Here is a 23,737-nt window from a genome sequence, read left to right as displayed (position 1 = left end):
TAGAGTAAAAATGGAAAGAACGCGTACTGAGAATGAACAGAAGCAGAATACCTAAACAAATTCTAAATTATCACCCAAAAGGTACTCAATGCAGAGGACTCACCCTTAAAAAGATGGAATTGAGTCTGGAACAGGCCACTTGGCCTATAAGCCTGGAAAGGAAGAAGAAGACAGTAGTGCAAACAAAATTAAAATCAGTTAAAGAGAAGTCAGCACAGCAGAAACAAATGTTTACATGAATATAATAAATTTAGTTTAATCCTTTATCCAAGTGTGAGCAAACAAAGTTTGCGCCTGAAAGTATCTTCAGGACTAGGGTAAGGTAGTACAACATCAGGAAACTCGTTGCAAAGGTGGAGCAAGCTAACAGCGATCCTATCTCCACCTTTGCAATGAGTTGCCCGATGTTGTACTACCTTACCCCAGTCCTGAGATACTTTCAGGAGCAAACTTTGTTTGCTCACATTTGGATAAAGGATTAAACTAAATTTATTATAGTCTAACCAAGTGAAAAATAAACTTTCATCAAATGTTTACATGGCAGCTGTTATATTTTCCAGACATGTAACTGAACCCAACGCGATGTTAGTGCAACTTTAATTTAAGCAAAATATGGTAAATATAAGTACCAATGCTTGGAGTTAGTTTGAGTAGTGTAGGTACTATTTGCTTTTCACCTGGCTGTAAATTTTCAGCCAGCTGAAATAGATTTACTTAAACTCTCCATGCTTAATACCTTTTAAAGCTCCTATTTCACCGTGTCTTCCAAAATGCATAAATAGCTATTAGATTTGTTGTGTCTGTCTGTACACACATTATTCCAGGAGTGGCTGAATGCAATTTACTGAAATTGGCATTCCAGAAAAAAGTCACAATATACTAGTAGGAAAGATGTGTCATGTCTATTATATCTTGCAATAGCTCTGCTCTGGCTGAAATTGAATAAACTTTGGGATTTAAAAAATGCTCAGTAATGTGTCCGAACAGTATTTGGTTTCAAACGAATGAAATCAAACATTTTTTTTTTTTTTTTTTTGACTAGCACAATGATTTATACTGATGTTAATCATTAGATGTCATGTAATGAAATTTGGTATTTAGGATCAATAAAATTTGCTGAATCGTTTCAATCATATAAATTAATGATGCCAAGAAGTTATATTCTTGGTTTGACCCTTTATCCACATGTAAGCAAACAAAGTTTGCACGTGAAATATCTTCACGACTAGGCTACCTGTGTATAGAAGCTAATGACTTCACATCACTTGCCTTAGTATCCCATAATGCAAAGCACATTCCCTTTTGGATGTGTATAACACTATGCATTATGGAAAGGTCTACTACCAGTTTCAATCTTTACTTAGGTCTTATCAGTGGGTGCCAGTGAAAAGTATATCACCTTACACCTTTTCTCTATTTGTATATGGGAAATATATGACTTTCACATTACTTCAACCTTGGTATCTTTTCTGGGTCTGGCTCCCACTGATGAGATCTCGATAAAGGTCAAAACCTGGTCTGGGTAGTGGTCCTTCACATAATGCATAGTATTATACATATCAAAAAGGCTATGTGCTTCGCATTATGGAATACTGAGCTACAAGTACTGGAAAAAGGGAATATGACTGGTGAATGATATTGCTACGAAGTTCTTCAATGTCATGCCAAATCGTACACAAGCAGTGGAGATACTTCTGGAGACTGAGGATATTAATAAAATTGAGTAGCCAGCACACCTCCCAGATCTCAACCCCATACAACATGTTTGGGACACAATAGGGATATGCATTACTACTCAAAATTCCCCTCCAGAAAACAAACAATGCCTTATCCTTGTTCTGAAGGAGGTGTGGGCCAGTTTGCCCAAAGAACTCCTGAATCACTTGATGCTAAGCAAGGTATGACATTGTGAGAGCTGTATGACAGTTCAGGGTGGACATATTCCATACTGAAATGTCTTTCTGCATACTTTTCTGTAAGCGCACTGTACATTCCTTAATTATATCCTTAGGAAATTTATGACTTTTGTCAAAAATGTATTACAATTTAATTTGTATGAAATTTATAGCACATTTTTTGTGTAATATAATTTATTAATATGCTGGCAATAAATTTATGAATTTTTTTTCATACACAGGTAAAAATGTAATTTGTGCTAAGCTTTTGGACACCAGTGTAGTGGCCCAGTCATGAAGATACTTCACACACAAACTCTGTTTGCTTATACTTGGATAAAGGATTAAACCAAGAATATAATTTCTTGGCATCTTTAATTATGTCTCACCAAGTGAAAAAAAAATTTCAGCAACATTTCAATCAAACCATCAAAACAATAATTATGTTGACATAATTATTTAAAACAAAACTATACTCTGAAATATATAAACTAAAATTGAAACAACATATAAATTGACCAATTTTTTAAACACATTTTTACAAAAGTACCATAGTTATTTAAATAACATAAATCTCTTAGTAAACATGATGTTTCTTGTAAAAAACAATGGAAGTATCCACAACTGAAAATTTAACTCTGAACAATTTCAAACTGTATTGCACTGTAAACAATTACAATAGTAACTGTTTACAATGCTAAGTTTAATGTATATCTAGCCATATGGTCTATGGCTTTTCTATATTAAACTAATCTGAATGAAGACTCATAATAAGAAATATTTGTTTACCATAAATACCCCCCCCCCTCTCCAACAAAATGATCTACAATGTTGATCATTTCTCACTGGTCTGATGGAATTTAATGATCAAATCAGACAAAACAAAACTGTCTTGAGTACATATACTGAAAACAGTTCTAGGTTTACTTGTTGTGATAATGAATGGTGTCAATATACAGTGATGATATTACAAAATGAACTTTTCTGTGATTTTCTGCAAATTACTTCCATACTTAAATGAAAATTAATTAACATTATGCTCTACATCCTTCAAATGATCATTATGTAATCTCTGACATTTGGAAAACTTTGTACTGAAATACTTATATTCTGAAACTGTCAATTATTTAAGTTAAAAATTATATGAAAAAAAAAAACAAAAAAACTTCAAGACGGCTGGTATCAGTAATATCCACAAATGATTAATTACCTAAATTTTTGTTAATATTCAGTAATATAAAGCACTACTACTTTATGAAATGTTTTTTTATTTTTTAAATACATACATAAATATTTTTGTGATTTTTTTCAACACTGTTTTTTTTTTTTTTTATTATTAATGAATACATTACCTGTAAGATGCATTTGTAGTGCTAAAATAAAATGTAGCGGTTCTGTAGCTGTAAAGAAAAATGCAACATTAGTTACCACAAAAGCAAAAACCCAAAGAAGAACTAGGAATGGTAATAAAAGAGTAAACAGACACACACGCAAATTGGAATCAACAGACACACAAATTGCAATTGAAGAAACTTATTTCCTTGAAAGCTCCACGATTCTTTATATGAAAGCAATTTCACTTTTGTGCATTTTAAGTAAATATGAATTCCTTGGATTTCAACAGACAAAATAAAGATATAAATGTTAAAAGAAGTGTGAGATTTAGATTTGTAGAGATGGAAATAAAAGAAAAAAAATCCAATTTAGTAACAGTGAAGAAACATCACAGACCTTGTTTTATACTTACAAACAATATTATAATTCCTGTTTTCTAATATGTATCAAAAACATCACAAAGAGATTTTCAGTTAAGTAAGATTTTCTAGGATTATGAAGAAGTATCAGTTCTTCTCACCCTCCCCCAGACCATCTCCACAATTCACCTAAAAATCCAGTGCAGTACTTTTTCATCCTATGAAGAATATTACATGTTTTTCTTTTATGTACCCCCCCCTCAATTTTTTTTTTTTCTCTCTTAGGGAATCGCAAGTCCTTCACTATACTCAACCACTTAAAAACACATACTGGCATTTTTCTTATAGTTTCATCAAATCAGGATGAGAGCGAAACAAAAATTTTTATAAGCTCATGAAACTATCTCGGCTCTTTAGGAATTCATTTTCAATCATCTGAAATTTGCAAACACTACATTCTCTAAGACAATCATGAAGTAGGTATCAAGTATAAAAGTTAAGAAATGCAAAAGAAACAACTACTTCTAAATAATTTCCAGTTTGAAGTATTTGGAATTAAAAAATCAAACCACCCTACAAATAAAATACTACAGGCTCAAAAATGTTTAAATAAGATCAGTGTTTTCCAGAGTTGAATTATCCTAAACCTCTTAATCATTCTTCCAGCTTTGCGATCATAATTTTAAAAACATACCCCTTCCAGATATAATTTTCTTCCGGTTAAAACATACTTACCTTACTTTGTAAACAAAGTTATGTCACAATCAGATAAGCAAACAGCTTCATAATGCATAAAGCACTTACAGCCAGCCTACAACAGTTTCTTTGAAGGAAGTGAGAGCCAATAATCAATAAGCATAAAAAAAAAAAAAAAAAAAAAAAAACGAAGGAGGGAGAGGTAAAGAAAGGCCACTGCAAAACAAAAATGTACCATTTGGTATTAAACAGAACAAAAACAAAAAATTTATGCATAAAGTTATAAAGATTTACACCTCTTTGCATCTTACAAACAAAAGGTTAAAAAAAATGTAATGTTGATCAAAATATGTCCAGTATCCAAACAGCACTGCTCACTGGTAAGTTCCTTGTGCAATTCAAAATTTCCCATTACAAAATCATCAAGTTTTCTCTTTAGTGAGCACGTTCTGACATAAGTACAAAGTTTTTTTTGGAAATAATTCTGAATTCAAACCATCATCATGACAGCTGCCAAAAATATTTCTAAGGTACAGCTTAGCCAAGGTAACAAACTGATATTCGGTGTAGCCTTTGTATTGTATGAGATGATTGCAGAAACCAAGTATTTATATTTATATGTGATTGCAGGGTGAGAAATTATTGGAAAAGTACTTTTATATAAGGAGGGTGGGGGAAGAACTTTCTGTTAAATATAATTAAACTGATAACATAACTTTTCCTGAATTTATAAGGGAAAAAATATTTTTAACTTATAGGTGTTAAATTTTATTATATCCCAACAGGATTTTTGTGTTTTTATCTAGTTAAGGTAATAATGATAGTAATATTTACTATGTTGAAAATTAATTTTTTTATGTGAAACAAGTTGAAATGTTTGTTTATGATTCCAGAAATGTTTCCCTGTGATTGATTTTAAATGTTGAAAGCTGTCAAACTGATTCACATGAAACACATGTAGTCAGAATTTGAAAAGAAAGGCACTTCTCAACATGAAAATAAGATCTTGCAATTTCCAAATTTTTGACTAAGGCAAAAAATTGTAAAACAGATTTCACATAGAATTTTAGTACCATAATTACTGTAAGAAATTCAAATATAAACAGATTAAAAATGTATACCATTTCTTGAATTGCCTAATAATTATTAATTTTGATTTATAGTTTAAATTGCCGAACCCCCACTTCTGACTCCTTTCTTCTGCATTTGGCATGATATAAAGCTGCACAATATAAACTTTATCTGGTCTCTCAAATCAACCAAATACTGACTCAGAGAACTTTTCACACACAAAATGCATTTACTCTGATTAAAATTTATCATTTGTTTGTTTAAGCACAAACAAACAAAAAAATCAGCTGGTGCTTCTTTTGTTTAAAAAAGTTACTAACTTTCAGCATTTTTACTTTTATGTGACTGAAAACCTTTTATTTTAGACATTTAGATATAATGCCACTGTTAATAATCCCATACTTTCTTTGCAATTTATTTCAGCTATTACTTACCAATCAGCCAATGGGAATTTTTCAAGATGTTAAAAAAAAAATCAGTGAAAATACTGGTGAGCTAAAACTTAAAAAACTGAGTCAGTTTGAAATTCACAAAAACAGTAGTATTTAAAAATATCTACATTCCATATTAATCTGTTTTCCTTTCAAGGTGCTGAATTATTTATACTACCTCACAACTATTTTTTCCTTTAGATCAAACTTTACTTTTTTAATGAGCGTGATGTATTTATTCTAGATATAACTAGGCAAGAAAGATAATCCTATATAGAAATATATCAAATTCCTCTAAAAATTCCCAAATTATTCTGCTAGCAAAAAACCTGAAGCATATGAAAACTTATCCTGATGTATCTGATCAGTTACTATCCTTTTTTGGTAAACATGGTTGAGATTTTGAATAATTACTATGTGCCAGGATGAAAAACCATACACCAGAATTGGAAAACTAACAATAGTAGAAAGACCTGACAACTAGGAAAACTTATTAAGACTCAACAAAAGAGAAAGAAAAAAGAAGATGTGTCATATTGTATATTTATTTAGATTATTTTGTTAAATGAAGACAATATATTTTCAACTATAATTACTGAAGTGGTGAAAGTAGATGAATATCCGATTTATGATCTGTTCATTTTAAAATTTTCTGCTATAATAAAAGAAACAAAGATCGAAGATCAAGATTCTTTCCTATTCCTTCCAACTACAATTTCAGAAATATATAAACTACAAAAACCAGCTGATGAATTTTCAGATAGCATTAACAAACATTACTCATAGGTGAATTAAAAAAAAAAAAAAGGAATGGGTGGAGAGAAGTAGGGGAAAACAATTGCCATTGTTAAAGATGCCATGCTTTTTTTTCCCGCCATGAAAATAAACTGCAAGAAATATCCAAAAGAAAGCATACTACAGCACATAAAAATGAACTTTATAAACTTCATATAGATTTTGTTTACCAGTATATTTATATATAATCCAAGTTTCTTTTAAATAAGAACAGACAGTTCTGAAAATGAATAGAACCAGATCAGCCTTATAAAATTAGTTTCAAAGCCAGTTATTAAAGAAAACCAATCAAATTTACTTATCACATCAACTTTTGAACAAAAATTATCTCAGGCAGCAAAAATGACAAAGAAATTCTTGTGAATACACATAACCAAGTTATATATATAAAAAAAGTGCAAATCCATGAAGATCTGAACAAAATCTGTCAAAAAAGAACTGTTTTTATGCTATTGGTTTTGCATACATTTTAAGATCTAAAAAACAGCGATATTTTAAAGGAGTGATAATGTATAAATTGACATTTTATCTCGGTCATACAAATTAAAACACGTAACATGGTCATACCATGTATGTACAGAATGGCACAACTACAGCATGATATAAATGAAAGTTCTATTATATATCCATTTATGGCCAAGTAATAGGTTTGTGCTTCTTCTTTTTAGGTGGGCTTTCATCTGCAGAGTCTTCAGTGCTTGTCTATAAAATACAAATGGATGTATTTCAAAATACAAATGACAGCTGTCTGAATTAACATTTTCTCAGTTTAAAAATATAAATTCAAGTCAATTCACAAACAATCTTAAAATAAAATGATTAAATGTCTAAACTACTAACCAATATAATTACAGTTACTAATAAGTTGTAATAACCAAATAACAAATAAAACAATATTACTTGATGTGGCTTGGGGGAAAAAGTTTACTATCTTGATAGTGAAACCAGATTATCTGACCCTCAGCCAACAATGGTACCAAATTTGACAGGCTTACAACTTTTAAAAAGATGTATTGCCTGGTGTGAGACCAGCACACTGCTCACTAAAGTCTTGAAGTTCTTGGAAAAGTAACATATTTGTGGTTAAAATAGGTCTAAGTCTTAATACATACTACTAATGTACTATAGGTTCTCACCATTTTCTTGATGAGATTACAAAAAAGCACACACATAACAGCCATTTGTGGTAAAGTTCATTTAATGGACAACCACTTCATTTTCGCAAACTTTTCTTTGGCATGTGTCAAAACAGATAATATAAACAAGTAATTCTGCTGATCCAGCAGTGCAATCCATACTAGTGATTATTAGTTGAGAGGTTTCAGGATAGCATACAAGTTTTAGAAAGGATAAAGGGAAAGCAGACAATATAATGAAAATTTGTTGTCCCTGTTAGGCTTGGTATGGGCTAATTGCAGGTTGTAAGATAAATACCAGTGGAATAGGAGAGTGACAGTGTTCCAGAACATCCAGAGAAATTCAATCAGAATGAGAAAAATTCCTTGCTGAAAATATGCTAGAAGTGTGTTTGGAATCATTAGGGAACATTTACCAAGATCACTAATATAAAAACTGGAGGAAATGTAAGAAGTCATTACATTTTTTTCATCATTAATAACTGATAAAGATTCTCTTCATAGTGAGTGATGATGAAAAGAAAAGAGATGGAGGGAAGGGTGAACAAACACTGTGACAAACAGTTTTGATAAACAAGGAAGCATGATCCATTTTTTCATGATAGTCTCACCTATTAGTACCATGGGCAGGCTAAAACTAGACAATCTAAGAACTCTACTTTACAGACCAAGCACAATACTTTTTCAAGCTACTTCAGGTCTCCAATAAGTAGGATAATGGCCTCCCACCATGTCATAAAAACCATCTCTTACCTAGAGGCATTCAGAAACATTCGTATCATAATGGAATTCAAACTCACAGCTTGTAAGAAAGAGTAGAATCTATCTACTCATTCAAACAGGATGAGTATATCTTACTTTTTTTTGTCACTTTTAAAAACAGTATATGTTTGCAACTTACAGTGACTTCTCAATTATACTGCACTTAAAATTAACCATGACTATTTTATTGATCCTTGAATGAATTAGCATTGAAATGATGCCTACAGCAGCACTAGCTAACTATACATCCAGTTAATCATATCCAGAGCTAACAATTCAGAAATTACTATATTTCGAGTTTTATTATCAGAAGAAAAGGTAGACAGATATTTAGATAATCCAGAAGCAATAAGCTTGGTTCTTCTTATTTTGGACAACCATGGCTTATGTAATAGAAGAAAATGAAATTAGAAACAATAATCTAAACAAGAAATGAACAGAAATCATGACAGCCATCAATGATGCTTTACATTCATATATTATACTGCCAGATGAAATGTGGTTGAGAGAGAGGGGGGGGTTGTGCAAGTACTGCAATGTCAGCAAAAGTTTTCTATTTAATTAGTTAAATGTGATAAAACAATAAAATATGAGTGTTGTACCCATGGACCTAACCATACATATACTTTGAAAAAATTTTAAGGCAAAAGCATTCTTTAACCTCTGTGTGATGCCCAGGACTATTATTAGGGTATATGCAACCCCTAAATTTAAGTACATTTATAAAAAAAAAAAAAGTTTTTATTGTTGCAATACAATTTTGTTGATTTTTGCTACTGCCTTAGTGTCAGATAATACAAAGCACACTTCCTTCCACATGTGTATAGCTAGACCATTTTTGACCTTGATTGAGTTCTTTTCAGTGGGAACTATATCCAGGAAAACACTAAGGTTAAATCAATGCAGAAATCAATATTTTTTCATATAAAAATAGAAAAAAAAATTTATATCACATTACTTTTAAATTACTACAGATTAACACAAGGAAAAAAATGCATGTATATTGTTGTATACCTAGCAAAGTCTGTTGTTTTGCATGTAAATAAACAAGGGTCACATCATGTTTCAAACTATATTGCTTATTGTTATTGTTTATTATTTAATAGATTTCTTGGTTTTGCATATGCTGTTTTATGGATTTTTTGATTTAGCAGACTTTTCAATTATACAGACATCCCCTTTCCCAATTAGTCTATTAAAATGAGGATATATATTGTACTTCCATTACTGAATTAGCATGCCAGCCTGGTTGGCCAAATAAACAATGTACTGCTCTCTAATCAAATGTCTATAGGTTCAAATCATAGTGGGAAGAGATGAATGTCACTGTCTGCTGTGCGAGACCAATACCTTGCTTGCTGGAGCCTTGAAGTGGCTTGAAAAAAAAATTTCATGTTTGGTCTCTAGACAGAGCTGAGTTTCACAACACTTAGCTTGCTCAACCACAGTATTAATATTTAAGTTTACAATCTTTTTTTGGTTGGGATACACATAAAAACTCATGCAGTAATATTAGTCATATTATAGTCAAGGCAAATACAGTTGATTACTCTCACTACAGCAAAGGCAGAGGGACTGTAATAACAGTTTATTATAGTGAGCACTTTACTATAGTGAATTTTTTTTAGTGCTCCATTGTACCTGTAGAGCCTCAGATGGGACTTTTCAGTACTTTGTTATAGAAAGCAAGTTTGTTAGAGAAGCATCTACTATAGTGAGAGTTAAATGTACAAATTTTACATAGTAAATAATATTAAAAAAATGTTATTTAGTGTACTATTAACCCTTTAACTGCTGAGAATGTATTATTATGGACTTGGAAATACATGCCTGCTGTGCTGAGCCCGTATATGTATGGTTGTACATAAATTAAGTAATTTGCATAATCAAGTGAACACCCCTTGATTATGCAAATTTTATAAAACCATTTTTGTGAGTGAACAAGTGTATATCAAGAATGTATAAAATGTCTAGACTTCTTACTTCAGTAAGAATTTTAATTGATTTTATTTATAAATTTTTTGCAAAATTAATTCAGCACTTGAACAATGTCAGTAGAATATAAAATCAGCAGTTAAAGGGTTAATACGTTTTATATAAAGTAGACAGCATTTCAAAAAAGAAATTAATTATATGACTATGCAATCAAGAGAACTGCATAACTCAGAACAGTGCATTTGAATGTAAACTATGATAAGAACGAGTAAAATAACTATAGGCTCTAGTATGGTCCATTCAAATTATATTATATATATTTATTATATTCTTCAATGGCAATAAAAAAAGTATTTAATTTTTTTCCAGTCATTTTTTTTTATCACTAAAATAAAATACAAATCCACATCAATTATATGTACCTTATAATAATAACAAAACTGCAGAACGTGAAGATAGCCACTGTGATTATTGTTCTTTGTACTCACTTTTACCCTTCAAATTAAAAATGCTACTGAGAGCAGGTCAGACACAAATTTCCCATTCCATCCTCCTTTCATGTTAGGATCAATGACCTGTCATGGCCAAGTAATTTGGTAACTTAGAAACCACATCACTGCTTATTATAGGATAGTTAATCCTATTTGCATTGGCTGCCATGTCTGTAAATTGTGTGTTCTTCTGGCTAGTTTCTCTGTTTTGTGGGATGAAAAAAATGAAAAAGCTGTTTTGGGAGGGGAAAAACCCTGCCACCTCCAGATGAGACTGGCTAATTCACCTTTACCTGCAAAGCTCTGATAAAAGGTCTTTTACATCCCAGACAGGATTCGAACCCCAGTCTTTCTAACCAAAAGGTAATATCAATACTGACTGAGCTACAGAGGTGCCAAGACACAAATTTCTTTATCTTAATTTTATAAGTCAAAGTTAAAAATACTGTTTGATAATCTGTCTTTAGTTTTACTCGAAACTGTTATATTCACTGAGCTAAATACTGATCCTAAATTTGAAGTCAATTTAAATTTTTCTTCCTTAGGGTCTGCGATGTTGTCTTGGTCATTTGCAGATTAGTAATTTTTACAAATCAAAATGCAAATTTGCTTTTGGTGAGCACAGTTATTGAACATTCAAGAAAACATTTCTAAATGCATGATGATTCTCTTATGTATAATTTAAAACATAATTTTCCTTTGTGACTGACATAGCAGAGGAGATGTTTCTCTCCTAAACCAATGATGATGATGACTGGTTTTGGATATACATGTGATTACACAGACCTAGACTCAAATGTGCAAACTTCTACCACTGTGGGAATTTCTGCATTTGACTGTCATTATTATCATCAACAGACCTCCATGAAGTCAAGAGATTCATTGTGGGAGGACTCACTCTCACATGAACAGCTCATCGTACTTCTACTTAAATGTATTTACTGTCCCTGCACTCACCACCACTCTCAGAGAGTGCATTTTAATCACCTACCACTCTCCATGCAAAAAATCTACTCCTCACCCCCACCTTATAGTGATGGCTCATCGTTCTCCTTCAGTCTCCAGATATTCCATGAAAAATCTCACCCACACTAATCTGGTAATTACCCCTTACCAACATATGTCTCGATCATGTCTCCTCTCTTTTTTCTATCCATTGGGCTCTGTAATTTGATTTGCTCAATCTGTCCTCATATTCCAGATTCCAGAAATCAACTTAGTCAATCATATCTGAACCCTCTCCAACATCTCATCATCCTTTTGTAAACCTGGCAACCATATCTGTGCACAGTAATCCATATGCAGTCTGATCAAAGTCTTGTACAATGGAATCAAAACATCCTTACTTTTACACATCAGTATTCTCCACATTATTCCCAAAATCCTTTGTGTTGTCCTCACAATTTTGGCAAAATGTCCACAAAATTTCAAGTCCCTACCCATCATAACCCCAATCTTTCATCTCTTCCACCTTCTGTAAAATATCCCCACCAATTCTATACTTTGCATCTGATCTTTGCTTCCCAAATTTTAAAATCTTATACTTTGCAATGTTAAACTGACACCCCCACACCCCTGCCCATTCAGACAGTCTATTTAAATCCTCTTGCAAAGCTACAACATCCACTCTACTTCTCAAAACTTCCCCCAACTTTGCATCATCTGCAAACAGTTGTATATCACCATTTAAGTCTTTCCAATGTCATTTACATAAAAATTAAACTGTCTTTCCTCTTCTGAGATATCACTCATCCATACATAATACCTGCTGATACCTATCAGACAGTCAATCTCCAACCAAATGCACTGATCTACTATCCAACCCAATCTGTTCCAATTTAACTACTAATTTGTCATGTCAAAATCTATTGAAAGTCTTTGCAAAATCTAAACATACTACTGTATATCCATCCCCTTTGTCCAATGTATTCGGCACCTTGTTATGATAAGTAAGCAGACTGCTAAAACATGATCTTCCTTTAGCAAATCCATGCTGTCCACCCAGTTCTGAATACTTGTCCTCACTAGTTTCTCCAACGCCTTGACCACAACTCCAAACAAGCAGATTGGCCTATAATTTGAAGCCTTAGTCTTATCAGTCCCTTTATGAAGCAGAATAATTTTACCATCTTTCCACTCCTTTGGGACCAGGACTAATCTAAGACTCAAATTAAAAATGTAGATTAAAACTGGTGTTAACTCACTGGAACATTCCCTCAAGATACACAATGATATACCATCAAGTCCCATGTTGGCATTAAGTTTACTTAATTCCTCATATACCTCCTGCTCATTCACAATCAGTGGTTCCTCCCCCATTTCCACTGCTCTCCAGTTCTGCATTATGTTACAATACCAAGGATGGAATACTTTAATGAACAGTTCATTAAGCACCTCTACTATATCCTCCTCGGTGTTTATCATTCTCTCATTATCAGTGACCAACATCATCCTTCCATAATCATTCTTCCTTCTACTGGCCACATATTGAAAAAAAAAAAAAAAAAAAAAAAGGATTTCTAGGATTTCTTTTAGTATCATTTGCTAACTGCTGCTCATACTGAACTTTTGCTATCCTTACAAAGTGAGTCACCTTCCTTGCTTGCTCTTTGTGCTCATGTAACTGATTATCTCCACTCATCTTGTGCCACCTCCACAATGCCCTTTTCTTCCAGATTGCAAGCTTCACATCTTCAGTCATCCAGTTTACACCTACCTCATTTAATCTTCTTACCTTTGAAATACACTCAGTCACTGCCTCTGCCAGACACTTCTTGAGTAGAGACCAAGCAGCACTGATTTCTTTCCTATTCAATTCCTCATTCCAGGACAGTGGCACACCCAGGATTTAATATTGGGGGCCCAAGCACTTATGATTTAATCTTTTTTTTTTTTTTTTGGCAGGGGGAGGGGGGAAGTTGAGTAGACGATTTATGAATACACACTACGCATTGCATACGACCTATGACTGAGCATCTGCAGTGATCGCCAATACACGATAATTAGTATAGAAATAGAAGACACAACATAAATAAAAAAAATGAAACTTAATTAGGAAAAGATTTTTGGAAAATTTTCTAGTGTTTATTTCCTTTTCCTTTTTTTTTGGGGGGGGGGGGAGGAGCAGGGCCCTTTGTCCCCCTCCCTGGGTGCACCACTGTTCCAGGATATTGCTGAAAACCACCTTCTGAGTTTGCCATAATCATCTGCCTTATAGTTCCTCATATAACTCTTTCTCACAAAAGTCCTGATATGGCTGACCACCACCCAACTGATCACTTCATGGTCGCTTTCACCAATTGGAGGAAGATGTGACACCTCATTTACAACAATATCTTCTAATGTAATAATCAAATCCAAGACCCTTGATCAACGTGGGGCCTCTGTTACATACTGCATAACGTAGTTATCCCTTAAAAACGTAAGAACTCATTCTAATTGGTTCCTGATGCTATCTCTTCATTCCAGCCTTTATTACCATAAGTGAAATAACCACTAACGATCGATCACTCTTTTCTTATTAGCTAAACCAATTTATCTAAATATTTCCTTCATTATCATTATTAATAACTTAAAAAAATCATTCTGATCTCTGTAGGCAAAAATAGCTAGGATAAAACTGAATTTGGATTTCAATTTTTTTTTCGTTCTTACATATTATTATCATTGTACAGGTGCCTCCATGGAGTCCGAAGACTCATCGTGAGAGACCAAATCTATCCACACAATCTATCATACCTCTCCTTGAATCCATTAACAGACAAAGCACTCACAACTGACTCTGGCAACCCATTACATGCATTCACAACTCTCTCCAAGCAAAAAATCTAGTGCTCACACCCCTACTAACCACACTTTATTCAACTTCCAGGGATGACCCCTCCAGGTAAGTGCTGAAACATTTCTTTGCATCAATCTTATAAAACCCTTTTAAGTAACTTAGATGTGTCTATCATATCCCCCTCTTTTTCTCCTGTCAACTAGCTTCTGTAGTTCATACACCCTCAACCTATCTTCATAAGGAACATTCCAGACCATTCACCATCTTGGCCATTTGCCTCTGAGTCTTCTCCACCACTTCCACATCCCCAAGAAATCCAGAAGACCAGATGTGAGCACAATAATCCAGATGTGAATGTATCAAGCCCTTATAAAAGGAAATAACTTCCTTATCTCTACTTGTTAATGTAGGAACTTGGAACTTGCTAGCTTCCTCTAATTCATGGAGTACAGTGCCATCAATGTGATATACAGCTTATAATCTGTTTATATCAAAATGCATAACTTTACATTTCTCCACGTTGAAGTGACACCCATTGTCTTTTGCCCATACTCACAGTCTATTTAAATCATACTGCAAGCTCTCCACATTGAACTATTGAACTATTAACTATTACTCTACCTAATTTCACATCATCAACAAACAACTGAATATTTCCTTTCAAGTTATTTCCTATATAATTTATACACAAATTAAACAGCCATGGTCTAAGCACTGAACCTTGTGGGAGTACAGCGCTAGCTACCTGTTTTCGCCTCGATTTTGTCCCTCCATATACCATTTTTGTAACATCTATCCTCTTATCCACTCAACCAGTTCATTTCCATCTCATCTGTTCTATTTTGCATAACACAGTTCCATGTGGTATTGCAAAATCCAGTAGAATCACCATATAGTCATTTCCTTTATCCAACTCTCTGTTACTCTATTATAAAGTTAGTAAATTACTAGGAATGACTGATCCTTCACAAAGCCATGTTTCCCCTCATACAGTATCATTTTTTTATCCACCCATTCTTGAATACTCTTTTTTAACCAATTTTTCCAGTCCTTTTACCACTACACCTGAGATGCTGATTGGTCTATAATTTGCTACTGCAGTCTTAGAACCACCTTTACAAGGGAATTATTTTGCCCTCTTTCCACTCCCTTGGAACTCTACTAGACCTGAGACTTAAATTAAAGAGTTTAGTCAGAAGCATTGCAAGTTGCCTTGCACATTCTTGCAAAACCTGATCTGATATTCCTCTAATCCCACAGTATTTACATTGTGATTCTGCAATGAGCCAAGAATCTCCAATTCATCCACCTCTGTTCTCACATTAATATGTGTCACATATGTCAAAGCAGCAACCTCATTATGGTTGCAAAGTGGCCACTCAGTAACTCAACAATTTTATCTGCTTCTGTCACCTTGTACTGTTCATGAGTTTACTAGTCACCTTTCTCCTTATATATCCTCCACATTATTCCTCATGTTCTACAATCTCCCAAGTCAAGACAGCATGATCACTTTCACCAATGGGAGACAATGTGTTCACACTGGTTATGGATAGCTCTTCTGAACCTATGACCAGGTTCAATACCCTCACATCCCTAGTCCTCTCCACCACATGCTGCCTCAAGTAATTATCTCTCTGTTCTTCAAAATAATCACTTGCCCTCTGGAACTCCCTGGATTATAGCAACAACTGTATATTTTGTCTTACTGGCCTTAATTTCACACCAGAATGCTTCAAATTAACAGCCACTCTCCCACCTATCTCCTATTTTTTTTTTTTTTGGCAGCAATTCATCTGCAGTACCCCTCTCTCCCCATCACATCTTCTCTGAAAATGCTAAACCCTTCACATTCTATCCCTGTAACTACATCATCTGCTGCTAGTCAAGTCTCACTAATGCCAAAAACTCCCCCCCTCTTGTTTCTGATACTTCTGGTATTAGTATATAGACTGCAGCATCCCCTTAGGTCCCAACCCACCTTCACTTCCTGAATTGACTACCTCAGTGATTCTTACCGGGAAGGGGGGGGGGGGGGATTTATAGAACATTTCTAGTTTTTAAAATTTTGAAATCTCTTAAAATAATTATTTTTTGCTGTTTATTTTATTTTGTTTCAAACTTGTATCATTTTGTATTAGTAATCTGAATTATGCAGTTTAATGCAGTAGTTTCTTTTGTGGTGGTACTACAAGTTGACTTTTTGCTGCTGGCAACACTGCAAGTCATGACATCTGCCTACTGAATGTGTGAATGTGTTATAGAAATGATTCTCTTAAGTTTTAAAGAATACTAGTACGAATGCATAGAACTTAATGATGTTAAGTGCTACTTGAGTGCAATTACTTTTCAAAACTTTCAGTGCTGTAATACTGATTTGTTATTTCTTAAAATTTACTCCCTTATAAAATGAACAAACAAAGAACATTATTTGATTTTCTAAATATAATACACCCAGTAGTTCAAAAAGAACATGTGAAAGTAGTGATAGTGATAATTTCACGGATGATGTAAATGCGTGTGAAATAGAAAATAATGTCAGTTGTAAATGTAAAAAAAATAAGTAAAAGTAAATAAAGGAAATATGATACAAGTTATATAAAATTCGGATTTATTAGTATAGAAATGGAGAAATTCAAAAACCACAATGTATTGTTTGTGGTGTAGTCCTCTCAAATGAATGTCTGAAATCAAATAAATTAAAAAGGCATTTAGAAACAAAGCATCAGCAATATAAGGATAAACCAGAAGTTTTTTTATGAGAAAAAAGGATGAACTGAAAAATCAGAAGTCCTTCATGAATGCAATGACTGTTAGAAATAAATCATTAATTAAAGCTTCATTTATAACAGCTTTGCATATTGCAAAATCAAAGAAACTGTTTAGAATAGGTGAAAGTTTATTGAAGCCACGCATGATTAATATTTGCGAGGAACTGTCTGGAATATCAGAGGCTAATAAAATCAAAGAAATACTTATGTCGAAAGATATTATTTGTCATAGAACTACACTGACTGCAGATGATCCCCAAGAGCAGTATTTTAATATTTTAAATATTTAATTTAAAATATTAAATATATTTGAAGAAATGTTGTTTTGTTTAGAATTGGAAACTAATACAAGTGAAAGTATATTTAACAAAATAAATTCATTTTTCACATCCGATGACTTAAAAGTGGCAAAATTGTGTCGGAATCTGTACAGATGGTGCAGCCACCTATATGACAGGTTGTCATATTGGTGTTCTGTCGAATAAAACAAACTGCAAATTCTAATATAATGGTTACTCATTGTTTCATACACAGAGAACAACTAGCTTCCAAAACAGAATTTACACAAAGTTATGATGGTTGCTGTAAAAGTTATAAATTTTATAAAAGCAAATGCTCTTAATTCAAGACTGTTTTCTGCTCTTTGCGAAGAAGCTGGTGCTGATCATATCTCGCTTCGACTTCATACAGAAACTAGATAGCTCTTGAGAGGAAAAATTCTTCCTCGTTTATTAGAATTAAAATCAGAAGTTGAAATATTTTTAAATAAAAAATCCAGCTTGGCCATTTATTTTGATGAAAAAATTGGATTGCATAATTATATTTGGCAGATGTTTTCTCTATTCTAAATCAGCTAAATTTATCTTTACAAGGAAACTAGGCTAACATTTTCACTATGTTAGGTAAAATAGAAGCAATGAATAAAACTGCACAGTGGATTCAAAGAATATATTCAGATGTTTTCGAAATGTTTCCAAACTATTCGCAAATGATTTCAGGCTATACAATTTTAAATTTGATAAATTACATGTAAATTCTTTAATCATATGTCATCTCCAGAGATTAATTGAAAAGTTCAATAAATATTTTCCAAATAATGAACTTGATTATAGAAAATTGTGGATTCAAGATCCATATAACTGTGAAAATACAAATTTATCAACAACGGATAATGACATACTACTGGAATTGACAGAGGATTTAAGTCTGATCTCAGTTTTTAAGAAGAAAAGTTTGGTCCAATTTTGGATACATATATGCATCTGTTTACCACTGCTATTCAAAATTTGTTTGCCTTTTGTTTCTACATATTTGTTCTGTTAACTGAAACCCATTTACTAAAGTCACAATTTCTCCCTGATATTTTTCAACTATTTAAATTCACAGTAGAGGTAGGTTATTTTACATGGAAAGGAAAAATATACAAACAATTAGATGGGACAGCAATGGGCTCCCCGCCTTAGCCACTTTTACATTGAACACTTGGAAAAGCTAGCTATCAATATAGCCACACTCAAACCAAGGCTCTGGCTATGCTATGTTGATGATGTGCGTGCTATTTGGCCACATGGCCCAGACACATTGGATACATTCTTAGCGCATTTAAATAGCCAACACCCAAAAATCCACTTTACAATGGAACTGGAAACTAATGACTGTCTGCCCTTCTGGGGATACGCTAATCACACGTCTTCCAGATGGTTCCTTATCATTCTTGGTTTATAGAAAACCCACGCATGCAGGGAGATATTTACACATTTACACAAACAATCACACCATCACCCATCTCAACAATATGGTATCCTAAAAACACCAACCCACAGGGCTAGAGCAATTTTTTTCCAATGACATTGCTCTCACTGCTGAACTCACACACTTACATCACATCTTCTTGGCCAATGGCTATAATCCCCATAAGATAGACAAAATACTAAATGCCACCCACCCACTGTCTACCATAGAAGACAACAACAAAACTGTGACCATCTCATACATTATAGGCACATCTGAAAAGATATCTAGAGTGCTTAATAAACATCAGCTACACAACGTATTTAAACCTTATGTGAAATTGGCAACTCTCATCCGTTCACCCAAGGTCAGAATCTCCTTTATCACATTCAGGAGTCTATGAGGTGCCCTGTTCATGTGATCGAGCTTACTAAGAACAGACAGGAGGAACTGTGGACATCCACCTTGTTGAACATAAAAAATACATCCGACACTATCGCTATGGCAAGTAAGGTCTAGCAGACCATGCTTTAGATATTTCTACACACAGGATCGATTGGGAAAAAAACAAAAGTGCTGCACAGAAGCTTTTATAAGTCAGAGAGGTTGTTCCTGGAATCAACCTTGAAACATACCTCAGACCTCAACAAGTATGGCTGTATAAATTTGTCAAAGATTTGGGAGAGAGCCATCTTAAGACCAAATTAATACCTGCTATCTCTCTCTCTCTGTTTTATTATTATTATTATTATTATTATTATTTTTTAACATAGACGGCACCTAATTAGGCACCATCTATGTTAAGAACAACTTTAGTCTTTGTGTTGTACGTTACAATTGTTCAAACTAATCCCATTGTTATACTGGATTGTGGTTGTCTCGCATACTATGACAAACTATTTTTGTGGTCTGAAGATGCTGGATAAAATACCAGTGAAATATCAGCTATTTATTAACTTATTGCTGATATTTCGCTCATCAGTCAGTGTTCTCATCTATACTGTTAAAATTAATTGACATGTATGATGAACGTAAGTCTTCCCACACATTTCACCATAGAGGTGGCTACAATCAAAGAAAAATTACAAATAAAACCAAAATAAATTAACTCAAAATATAATAAGAGGACAGAATTAGCTAATTAAACTAACTGCATTGAATGACATGATGGAGGGGGGGAAATTGGTGCATGCTATTGCTTGCTATTTCTGAGGATAATTGTGAAGAATTTATGGCGACAAAAACACACATGTTTGAGTAATTAATTTACTTTTAAACATTATGAAACACTTGCTGTTTCACCCTCTGTATCGAGGTCATCATCAGGAATATATATACTCACAAGCTTCCTTGAACTTTTTTCCAAACCAGGTTTGGTGCAGTGTGGAGACCTTTCCAGTTGATTCTGTGACATGTTTGAAGTACATGGTCTGACAGGCCTGTTTTACCATAGTGGAGGAATTTAATGTATTGTTTATGTCCATCTTTTCTTACTGGGATGGTGTGCCCTGTTTCACCTATGTAGGGTAGGTTGCAGGTGCACTGAATTTTGTAAATTCCTGGGTGGACAAAGTAGAGAAGCAAATCGCTTCATTTTTTTCCACTAGTGGTCAGGCTAGGATAAATAATTAACAAAATATTTATATTTATCTTACTTTTGTGTAATGTCATGTAACTTGTTTCCTGTGTATGTGTTTCTGATGATACAGAGGTCGAAACATCAAGTGTTATTTTCATAATTAAAAATAAACTAATTGCATTGCAATGCAACATGTGCATTTTTGTCCCCATATATTCTTCACAATGAATGCAGACCACCATGTAACCATAAAAGAAAGAATTTTTGAGGATAAGATTCTCCCAAATCTTGGCGATGGAGGATAGATAGCCATTCCAATTTAATTTTAGGCAGTGTAAAAGCACTTCAGCACTCTCTTTAAACAGCCACTCAAACTGACATTAATGTAAAGAGAGGGTATTGCACCAGAGCATATTGTGATCATTGTCCATCCCTTGCTGTGCCAGACCTGATTTTTCAGGTGTATTGTGGTTGATATAAGACTGGTGTTCCTGTAGTTGTTTTTCAAATGAATGTTCTGTTTGTCGAAAATATGAGAGGCAATCACATTGAACTTGGTAAACACCAAGGAGGGAGAGAGGAGTCTGTTTATCTTTAGTGCAGGGTAACCAGGTAGAGATTTTGTTGATAGGGAAGAATGCACAACTTAACTGTATCTTTTCAAGATCTTAGCAATTGCTTCCAAGATGCTCACAATGAATGGGATAGGTATTTATCCTACCAGTTCAGGGTTCTAAGGGATTGGCTTGTACATGTCCAGGATGTGTGTAAACTTCCCTGATAAAGCCATTCCATAGCCTAATGTTTTGGATGGTGTTCAGTTTTTGTTGCAGATACTCAGGAAAACATGTACTCTACTGAGTGAATGATTTGATGGTGGGCTGAATCTTGTTGTATGCTAATAGTCTGTGAAGGTAGGTTTATGGCAGACAGATGTTGTAAGTATTCCAGATGGGGGGTATGGGAAAGGAGGATGTCCAGGAAGACTAATTTGCCATCCTTTTCATTTTTCATTGTGAAGCTGATGCATGGGTGTAGGCTGTTAATTCTGGTTAGGAAAGTTGGCAGGGGTGCTTTTGATTCTGGCTAGATGAGAAACACATCATCTACATGGCATACCCAAAAGGAGGGTTGCAGTTGTCATGTGAAAATCAGGAAGCCTTCAAGGTATTCTAACTTAAAATTGGCTAGTGCAGGAGTTGGAGGGGGACATCCCATTGCAGTTTCTTTGATCTGTTTGTAGAGTTGGTTTCTGCCCATGAAACCAACTCTATCTCTGGAGAGAATGGCTGTTATCAGAGCAGACTGCTGTATCTCTTGCCAACACTCTGACTAGTGTTGGCAAGGAATGCTGCTGAATTTTTTATAGTAGGTCATAAGTGGCTTGTGCAAGCACTTAATTCCTAATTCATCTGCTCCATTAATCCTCTGACAAGAACTGGACATAATCCAAAACAATGTGCTACAGAATGGCTTCACCTTAAACACATCCATGTACAATCTAATTCCTAAGAACCATGGCCTGGTATGGTAAATACCTACCCCATATACATTGCAAGCATCTTGGAAGCAATTGCTAAGATCTTGAAAAGATACAGTTTAGTTCCTACATTCTTCCATATCAACAAAATCTCTTCCTGGTTACCTACCACTAAAGATAAACAGACTCCTCCCCACTGCTCCTTGGTGTTTACCAGGTTCAATGTGATTGCCTCTGCTTGTACTCTAGACAAACAGAACATTTAGTTGAAAAACAACTACAGGAACACCAGTCTTATATCAACTACAATGCACCTGAAAAATTGGGCCTGGTACAGCAAGGAGTGGGCACTGAACATTCCTTCAGATACACAATATGCTCTGGTGCAATACTCACCTTACATCAATGCCAGTTTGAGTGGTCGTTTAAAGACAGTGCTGAAGTGCTCTATACCGCCTAAACTTAAATCGGACTGTCTATCTATTGCCAAGATTTGGGATCACCTTACCCTCAATAAATGGCAAACAAGAGTGTGACCCCCACTTTTCCCCCACCATGGTATTCAATATAATTATTTTAATCTTCTAATTCTATTATCATATTGTATTTCAAGTTAATTTAATTTTATCTTAGTTTGTAACCACCTGTATGGTGACACTCCAGCACATGGCTCAACTCAGTAAAAAACATTCCTTGTTCTAGCTTTATCTTATGATTGCTGCATGTGCACTAACAGCTTGTTAGTTTCATGCTAAAATATTTGCAATAATAAAATTCATTATTCTTTTCTTGTGAACATGTGTTTTTAATAAGTTTACACCATTCTGTGGAGTGATCAGTGATATGTCATGAATATCAAACAAGTATCCAAAATTGATCTGCTGTGAGCCTGAAGACGTCTGTTAGGCCAATGCACGATCGATAATATAACTTTCCACAATGATGGCATATTTCTAGCACTAATAGTCAAGAAAAGTTTTCCCACATGATCTGACACTTTCTGTATTGTTCTTGGTTTCTGTGGCATGCCACAAAATTTCAAATATTGAAACTATGTAGATGCAGCTTTTTTTTCCATTATGACTTAAAAACTAGACCATGCCAGTTGTTAATGGTAATATTAAAGTTTTGTTTTTTTTTCTTTTCCCCAAATACTTGGAATATAGATTCCACTTTTTTTTGCAATAATACAACAAAGCTGGAAAATTTCAAATATTGAAACTATGTAGATACAGTTTTTTTTTCCATTATGACTTAAAAACTAGACCATGCCAGTTGTTAATGGTAATATTAAAGTTTTGTTATAGATTCCACTTTTTTTTGCAATAATACAACAAAGCTGGAATGATACCAGTCCTATAATATAAGAGACCAGTAAGCTAAAAATTTGCATAAAACAAAGTTGAACACTTGTTTTACTGGCATAATAAGAGCTATAAAAGAAAGGAAACTTCATAAACACATTCCTAAAATCTAGACCATGCCAGTT

General features: G+C 33.8%; 1 protein-coding gene across 1 annotated transcript in view; it reads right to left on the bottom strand.

Annotated features, from left to right (window-relative positions):
• Window positions 1-3,143: 3,143 nt before the first annotated feature.
• The window catches only part of LOC150094259 (tRNA splicing ligase complex subunit 2-like), a 115,495-nt gene continuing 94,901 nt past the window's right edge, over window positions 3,144-23,737 (bottom strand). The window contains exon 4 of the mRNA XM_090411897.1: window positions 3,144-7,284. Within this exon, the coding sequence (XP_090268023.1) occupies window positions 7,213-7,284 (72 nt within the window). The 3' untranslated portion in view covers window positions 3,144-7,212. The remainder of the gene's footprint in view (window positions 7,285-23,737) is intronic.

This window comes from Typopeltis vanoorti, chromosome 22 (assembly GCF_054136105.1).
Source record: "Typopeltis vanoorti isolate ZY-2024b chromosome 22, IOZ_Tvanoo_1.0, whole genome shotgun sequence".
NCBI classification, from domain to species: domain Eukaryota; kingdom Metazoa; phylum Arthropoda; class Arachnida; order Uropygi; family Thelyphonidae; genus Typopeltis; species Typopeltis vanoorti.
Note: the sequence above shows the minus strand (reverse complement) of the source record. Positions and strands in the feature narration are given on the sequence as shown.